This window comes from Lycium barbarum, chromosome 12 (assembly GCF_019175385.1).
Source record: "Lycium barbarum isolate Lr01 chromosome 12, ASM1917538v2, whole genome shotgun sequence".
Classification (NCBI taxonomy): Eukaryota; Viridiplantae; Streptophyta; class Magnoliopsida; order Solanales; family Solanaceae; genus Lycium; species Lycium barbarum.
This window is the reverse complement of record NC_083348.1, coordinates 85,581,278-85,590,065: the sequence shown is the minus strand read 5'-3', so window position 1 is coordinate 85,590,065 and position 8,788 is coordinate 85,581,278. Positions and strand designations below refer to the sequence as shown.

The 8,788-nt window shown below is 33.5% G+C and overlaps 1 protein-coding gene across 1 annotated transcript; it reads right to left on the bottom strand.

Moving 5' to 3' along the window:
• Positions 1–1,328: 1,328 nt before the first annotated feature.
• On the bottom strand, positions 1,329–4,008 carry LOC132623595 (polyphenol oxidase, chloroplastic-like). The gene is made up of 2 exons (XM_060338371.1): positions 3,594–4,008; positions 1,329–2,931 (listed from the first exon to the last, which is right to left on the bottom strand). Exons 1-2 carry the CDS (start codon positions 3,973–3,975, stop codon positions 1,493–1,495), a joined length of 1,821 nt encoding a protein of 606 aa, XP_060194354.1. The 5' UTR covers positions 3,976–4,008; the 3' UTR covers positions 1,329–1,492.
• Positions 4,009–8,788: the final 4,780 nt, after the last annotated feature.

Sequence of the window (8,788 nt, the reverse complement as noted above, 5' to 3'; positions counted from 1 at the left end):
GCTGCTAAGCACGCTGCGCAATGGATCAAGGAAAATGGAAGCAAACACTGCATATTGGAACAGGATTCAATGCTGGTGGCAGATCTGCTACGAAATGGAGCAGCCAACAATTTGAAGCTGAAACACATTATTGATGATACCTTGGCTTTGCTTATCAACAAAGAGGTGATTTTCAACCATTGCTATAGGGAAGCCAATAGAGTTGCTGATTATCTCGCTAAGCTAGCTACGAGTCTAGAAGATCCGCTTATCATCCATGACGTGAGACATCTACCTAGTGGGGCTATTGGTCCATATACTATTGATAAAAGTCAAGTCCCTGGTATTAGACTAAGATACGACAAAGCCAATTTTTTTGTTAGCTAGATGCATAGGTGTTGTTAATGCTAAGAATGCAGCCACCGGTAAGTTGCATTCCTTTTTTGTGTTGGTTGCTCGTGATCAGAGTTGTATATTAGGGGTAAGGTCTAGTCCCCCCCCCCCCCCCCCGGTTTCAATAATATATACAACCTTTTAACTAAAAAAAAAAAATTACACTATGTCCGTAGAATCATACTTTTATTAAACTATTATACGTACACGTGTATATAAGTTGAATTCTGAAAAGAAAATACCCAACAAGATAGCCTAAAACTATTCTAAAAGAGTTTAGTTCTTAGACCAAATTGTCAATTCCAAAGGTTGCGTTCAGAAAAACATTACCATCATCTTTCAAACACTTCCATTGCGACCAATTCTTATTATGATTTCTATTCTATATACATAATACAGTTTATGGAAAAACGAAATGCACGTTCTATCATGTTTAGTCAACAACAAGATTTACGAACTAGTAATAAAAAATAAATTAATTAAGTTCATCTTTTTCCAAGTTCCATCTTTGTTTATCTTAATTAAATACTAAAACACTAGTAATATAAATGGACAAATGACATGAATCAGATCACGAAAGTTTTGGTAAAGATTGACTAACATATATTGTTCTATTTATTAAAAATTCTACAATTGTTTATACATACATATATATATATATATATATATACACATCATTTTATAATCAATCCAAGCGACAGATGATGAAGCTAGCATTACGAGTTTACAAATAATGGTAATAGTATCTTCTAAAAAAGGACATGCTCATGTTTCCTTTAAGTAATTTAATTGTATAATTATTTTTTACACCCATAATTATTCTTTCTTTCCTTTTTTGGAGGTGTGTGGTGGACTACCAATATGGGCAGCAATCGATGACCTTAGACTACGAAATAAGGTAAAACTAGAATTCCTTGCGTGGTTTGAAAGGCTACTAGTAAATAATAAATAAAATATACAACTAAATTTTCTTCCTTTATTCCATGCAAACAGTTGCAATTTACATAAATCAGAAACGGCGTGTATCCACGAATAACGCTGTCCAATGCAACATTCATAAACAGTAGGATACCACATATAGAAGAATACATCATGAAATAATTATAATTACTTCTTTTTTCTAATCAAGCATAATCTTGACACCACCAATTTGGACAGCACCAGAGCCATGCTTGGGTACAAAAGTCACCAACACATTCTCATCATCCTCAGCGTCCAAATCCTCCAATAGCTCAGTTATAACCAACTTTAACTTTGTTTTACGTTTTTTCTCACGATTACCATGATTATGATGCGGCACATTCACAAAGCTTCCGGCAAACTCAGCCTGATCTGGCGAAATTAAAGTCTCATCTTCACCATTAATCAACACATCAAACTTAACAAAAACATCAGGCTCCAACTCTAAACCTTCAACCACTAAAATCTCTTCTTTCTCCTTTTTCTCCTTCTTGTTCCTCTTTTTCTTGTTTGGCCTTTTCACCATGACGTTTATCACATGGTCAAGTTTCGTTGGGAAAATTTCTTTTGGACTTAGAAAATTACGTTGATCATTATTACCAGATGCTCTAGCCCTCGAAGCCCTTGGCGTCGGACGCGAATTCTGCCATGGATTCATTACATCTTGATATACATATCCGAGTCCTCTTGCATCCAAACAATCCCGAACCCTAATACGTACCATTTGTGCATTTTCATCGTAAAATATAAACGAAGCGTTTAGAAAATCAGGGTCGGTGAAATCTTGACGTCTGCCTCCTAGGGTTTTCCAGACAATCCATAATCTATCAATATTAGAATGATGAGCATAGAAAATAGGGTCTCTAGCAGCTGAATAAAAATCTCCCATGTTTTCAAAATTAGGTTGGTTTCTATCACCAGTCCAAACATGAACCGGACCGTGTGGAATGTTCTCGAGGGACCCAGCGCCACCGGGCTCGCCACCAGCTCGGTAAGGATCTCCAAGGAAAGTCTCCGGAGTGCTTCCGAGTGACACCATTTGCCTGTACATAATTGTGAGATTTTGAGAAGTTTGTTGAGTGTCACTTATGTTAGGATCAGTCCCATTGAAGTCCAGATCCACCAAAGTCGGAGGCTGATGCCTCCGATCACGGAGAGGATCATAGAGAGGAGAACTAGGATTTGTGTACATGGCAGGAATGCGCATGCCATCAGGATGATCCCAATTCCAAAATGGCATGGCGAAGGTGGGATCATCGATTAAATTTCCCAAGATCCTTTCGAAGAAATAGAGATAGCAACGATGAAAAGGGAGGAAGAGCCAAGAGCCATGAACTTGCAGCTCAGCATTTGGGAAACCTAATTGTTCATAAGCACCATCACAGTAAGCACAATGAACATTTGCTTGTTGCCTGAAGCTACGTGGATCATCGTCCGGAAGTTGTTTCATGAGTTGAATAGCTCTGTTGAATTTCTCTATATAGGCACTATCCGCGGAGTGAGCTACTGGCCGAATACGGGGTGTGGTGGATGGCGGTGGAAGCTGGAAGTCGATGATATTCTCCGTCGTCGGAGGACAACAATTGACCGGTGATGCACCTGTTAAAATAATAGAAAGATAAAATTTAGGTACACCTGAAAATAACTTTCCTTTAAAAGATACTACAGTATATTATTGTGGAAAAACAGATAAGAGGTACTTTTGTGGATACAACAAAAGTCAAAAGTATAGTCAAATTAACTTAGTCATCATATTTCATTGAAAGCCTAAATTTATAGAGCTGTGTTAAGAAATGGATCTTGGGCGTAACTCAGCCTCAAAAGCTAGCTCATGAGGAGAGAATTGTCCAAGACCATATAAGGAGACCAAATTCCTGTTTCCCCACCAATGTGGGACTCAACACCCCTCCCCCCATCCCTTCCATACCATGCTAAGAAATGAAACTTGGATCTAACTCAAGCCAAAAAACTAGCTCATGAGGACAGAATTGCCCAAGACCTTATAAGGAGAGGAAATTCCTATTTGCCCGCTGATGTGGGACTCAACAAGTTGAAAGAAATCTATTCAGCATAATTATCTTTTTTCATGAACAAACATGTTTGTTTAATTTTAAAATTCAAACTAAATGGAAGTTTTTAAGTGAAAATTGAAAATATCAAGTCTTTTACTAGTAATTTATAAAGCCTTTAAAAAAAATTATGGATGTCTGGCGATCACACTTCATATATTACAAACTATACACTATCTAACAGTAGCGCACCCGGAGGCAAATTTGCCGGCCCACATTGAGTAACGTCGGGACCATTCACTGGAGCCGCCAAGGCAAACGGATGACCACCAACAATAGTAGAAGCGCCATAAAGACCTCCTAATCCAAGTAGCATGTTTCTTCTATCCATCTTATGGCTTAAAGAATCTGTGCTTTTGGAAATGTCAATGGGAGAGTTGTGGTCGTGATCATCTTCTGTGGTTTTGCATGAGACTTGGAAATTACGATGGCCATTATGCTTTCTGATGGAGGAAACTTTTGATGTCTTTGTAAAGAAATTAGGAGAAGAACGCAAGTTGGAAAAAGTGGTGTTTGAAGAGGAAGGAGAAGTACTAGAGATGGTGTTGGTGGTGTGGAGGAGAATGGAAGACATTTTTGCTTGTTTGAGGTGTAGTTATGAACATCTAAGGCTAGCATTTATATAGAACGGAGCAATGACTTTTCTTCGCAGTTACTTGTGCGGAAGAACAAAGAAATACTAACCATAAAAAGAATCAGTAAGAAATGTGGTGGGATGAATGATATCTCTTCATCGGAAGTTAAAGGTCTCGGGTACTTCGAGTCCTAAGAAATGGAGAAACTCTTCTTGACTAGTGTAGAGGCGAATTCATTATTTGAAGTTTATCACACTACAAGAAAGAAGATATTTGCCAACAAAAAAATTTTTATTGCCATAGATAGACTATTATTGCAAAAAATATTTTTGGTAACAACATTTTTTTTGTTGTTAAATAAACTTTTCTCAATGGTTGTTATTGCAACTACGTGCAACAACTTTTTTATTGTTGTCAAAATACTTTTTGCAACAATAGTCAATATTATGGCAACAAAATTAAATTGGTTGGCAACAAAAAAAGTTCATTTTTAAAAGATTCATCATATATGCCAACAATAAAACTAAGTTGTTGCCAAATATTGAATTTTGTCAACTACTATATTATTTTTATTGCCAAAAAAATTATTGTCATTTCTGTAGTTTCTTGTAGTGTCGTTTCTTATAATAATTTTAAATTAATATACTTACAAGAATAACTGGATTACGTGAACTCATAGTTTTACGGCTAGATCGGTCTTTTGGAGTGCTTCCCTTTTAATGAGCCTCCAAGGCACAAATTCGAGATAATTGGGTTAATAGGTACTCAAATACCGAATGGTTATACCAACAAACACCAGGACACTACACGTCACATTTTTTTTTTTCTTCTTCAATTTTTCTTTCTTTTGCAAGTGAGAATATCAAATACTTGTCACCTTGATACTCTCTCCGTTTCATAATAAGTGATTTTTTTAGCTTATGCACACCTCTTAAGACAGTGTTCACTCTTATAAAATTTGGATTGTTTTTACTAACTTACCCCTAATTAAATGTCTTAAAAAGAAAAGTTACTTAATGATTCTTGATTATGTAAATAAGGATAATTTTGGAAGAATAAAATCGATTTCATCTTGAAATCCTAATGCACCACAATAAAATCAATTTCATCTTAAAATCCTAATGCACCACTTATTTTGAAACAAAATGAAAAGCCTAAAACATATGTTTTTCCTCTTTTATAGTTATTTAATTTCTGATTGTTTTATATATTTCCCAGTTTGGCTGAAAAGCAAGACATGCAGCTAGCCTTAACGACATCAACCGACCATTCAGCGATGATGTTAGAGAAGAATTAATGTGAATAGTTTAGTTTTAATAACTACTCCCTCTATTCACTTTTACTTATCCACTATGAATTTTACACATCTCTTAAGAAATAATAAATGGAGTGCATATTTTACCATAATACCCACATTAATTAGTGTATGATTGTATTGGATTTGAAAAATAATTTGAAATGAGTAATTAATGCTAAGGACAAAACATGAAAAACAAATTATTTTTCTCTTGATATGCTAAAGTGGACAAGTAAAAGTAAAAATTTATTTTTGGAATAGTGGACAAGTAAAAGTGAATGGAGGAAATAGAATCTATTGTACTCCCTCCGTTCACTTTTACTTGTCACGTTTTGACTTTACACGCTGTTTAAGAAATAATGATTAAGATAGGTATTTTACCACAATACCCCTATTAAATGGTGTATAATTGTATTGGAGTTGAAAAAATGATTTGAAATGAGTAATAAATGCTAAGGGTAAAATAGGAAGAAAATCGTAATAAATGCTAAAAAAATATCTTACCTTGATATGTAAAAATCGTAAAAATCGACAAGTAAAAATGAAAATCTATAAAGGGAATAGTGGATAAGTAAAAGTGAACGGAGGGAGTACTTATCTTTCTCCAATGTCCAAAAGTACTCCCTCTGTTCACTTTTACTTGTCTAGTGTTCTAAAAATAGATTTTCACTTTACTTGTCACTTTTAGCATATCATGAAAAAATAATTTATTTTTTTCTATTTTACCTATAGTATTAAATACTCACTTCAATTATTATTTCTTAAACAGTATGAAAAATTTAAAGTGAATAAGTAAAAATGAACTGAGAAAATAGTACAGTTGTTAAATTTTCAAATGCAGGCTAATTAATTAGGGGCGGCTGCTAAAACCCTAGCAACGAATCGTCACATAACAAAACTACTAATGATGATTTAAAAAATTATCCTCTTTTAGTTATTCCTCCTCCCTTTCAACATATGTGACACCGTTTGATTATGCATAAAAATTAAATGAAAAGAAAAAATTGAAACTTGTAATTAAATTATGACATAACTTTTGTGTAAAGAAGAAAGTTTATTGAGCCCGTTTGGATTGGCTTATAAATTGCTTATAAGTTGTTTTCAGTTTTTTTGAGTGTTTGGTTGGCCAGCTTAAAGTCATTTTGTGCTTAAAATAAGCTCAAAAAAATAATTGGGACCACTTGACTTAGCTTATCTAAAGAATAAGTTAAACTACCCCAACTTATTTTTTTTTTAGCTTATAAGCTGTTTGCAACTTAAAGGCATAAGCCCATCCAAACAGGCTCATTGTTAGCTGTGTGCATATATATATATATCATTCTTTTTATAATTAATTAATAAGAAAATACTAGTTATATATTACATAAATGAAAACAAGAGGTAGTAATATCAAATGCGCAAGATATAAAAGAAATCAAGAGGGAGTGATGTCAAATCAGTACTACTATATGGTTTCGTAGGTTTGGCACTTGTAATAAATTGATTAGCTTGGTGGGTGCATGCCTGTCCAAACATTGATATGGTTTTGGATTAAAATCAAAATCAAATCAATTTAGTTAATTTTAAAAATTCTTAAAATCAAATCAATTTAGTTAATTTTAAAAAATCTTAAAACCAAATATTACACATATTCATCCGTGCGGTTATAGTCGGTTTGGTTCAGTTTGGGTCAATTTTTGATTTTTTTTTTAAATTAACGGTATTTCCCTCTTTCATGTTTTTCTCCCGCAATTAAGAGCGAACTTTCTATCATTTTCGAACTTATAATTCGTTATTACCATTTTCTTGTGGTAGCTATAATTTTCTTCGATTATGGAGAAAATGTCTTAGGTTTTGTAAGTTTCAATTAAGTGAATAAAGTTTATAAGAAATCCAAAAAAAACAAATATAAGTAAATTTCATAGAGTTTGTTTGAACAAAAGAGTTTGACTTCATGAATTTCTTTTTAGAAATGGGCTTAAAATATAAAGTACATTAGCCTATTAGAGATAAATAATTTTTTTACTGAAAGAGGTACAAATTATTTAAAAGTATTTATACAAATTAATATTATATATATATATAATTATAAAAACTATGTATAAATTTGTCGGTTTGGTTCCTTTTTTTTCTACGGTTTACTTTTAGTAAAACCTAAACAACCAGATATTATTAGTTTTCAAAAATTTGAAATCAAACTAAACTCAACCCAAACAAATATCGATTTATTTAATCGATTTGGTTCAATTTTCGATTTGAATCGATTTTTAACCAAATTGTGAACACCCCTATGCACATTAACTCTATAAATTATTATGTTTAATGATTTCCTAAATGGGTAATTCAATATTTAATTCCCTCTTCTTTTCCAATTTCAAGCCGGCCGTCACTACTTTTGTCTTTAACTACCACTATAAAGTATTTCCTTGTACGTTAGTACTATTATATTTTGTTCCATGAGGGGGTTAAATAAGTGCAGAAAGAGAGCAGATTAATTATGTAACTCCTTTAAATGAATGCATGTATGGTGTACTTTAGTTTTAAGTAAAATTAGAAAAAATTAATCTAAAGGGGATCAGATGTATTTTCTTCTTTTCCCAAGACATGCATGAGTTAAAAATAACATGGAGGGTCAAGAACTACCTTTTATACTAACATTCCCCTTTTCATCAATTAAATTAAACATACTGCGATCAGACAGTTTGGACCAGAAAAGTTTGAAGCTCCCTTTACACGTATAAGTTACTCCACTAGCTAACAATCACAATGGTAAGTGACATACGCACACATATTTGTAAGGGATATCGTCATTTAAATTAGTAATACATGAAAAATTAACCTTAGATCTAATTCAACCCCAAAAGCTAGTTCATGGAAAAGAATTGTCTAAGATCGTATAAGGAGATCAAGTAACTTACACCATGGGACTCAACACCCCCCCACCCACCCCCTCGGGGCCAATATAAGATGAGGGTCCAACATCGGGTAAATAATGAATTGAAGTGGAACTGGCTCTAATACCATGTTAAGGAAATGAACCTTGAGCCTAACTCAGCCCGAAAAGCTAGCTCATGAAAGGACAATTGTCGAAGACCAAATAACCCTACACCCCACCAATGTGGGACTCAACAAATCATTAAAACAATATCATATTAAAAATATTTAATTCTTATCATATATACTAATAAAACATAATTCAAAAACATTATTATAACTCTTTTGGATGAGTTTTTATTTTTGTAGATCTGTTCATAATTTGAAATAGCAGGACAATTTACATTTTTTCTCGATGGTCGATGGACCAACCCAAATTGGGTAAGATGACGAGAGAAAGGTGAGAAATTGAGTAAGAAGCTGCAAATCACGGAGGAGAATGAGTTGTTTTCGAAATTAAGTTTCTAAAATTCACTGCATAACTTTTTTGCAGCTGGCTAAAATACTTATTCAGATGGGAATGGAAAAACTTCATGGTAGAAAACGCTTTCTTTGATCAATAGCGTTGGGTTTTAAAGATGAGGTGTAGTGTGAATAGAGAA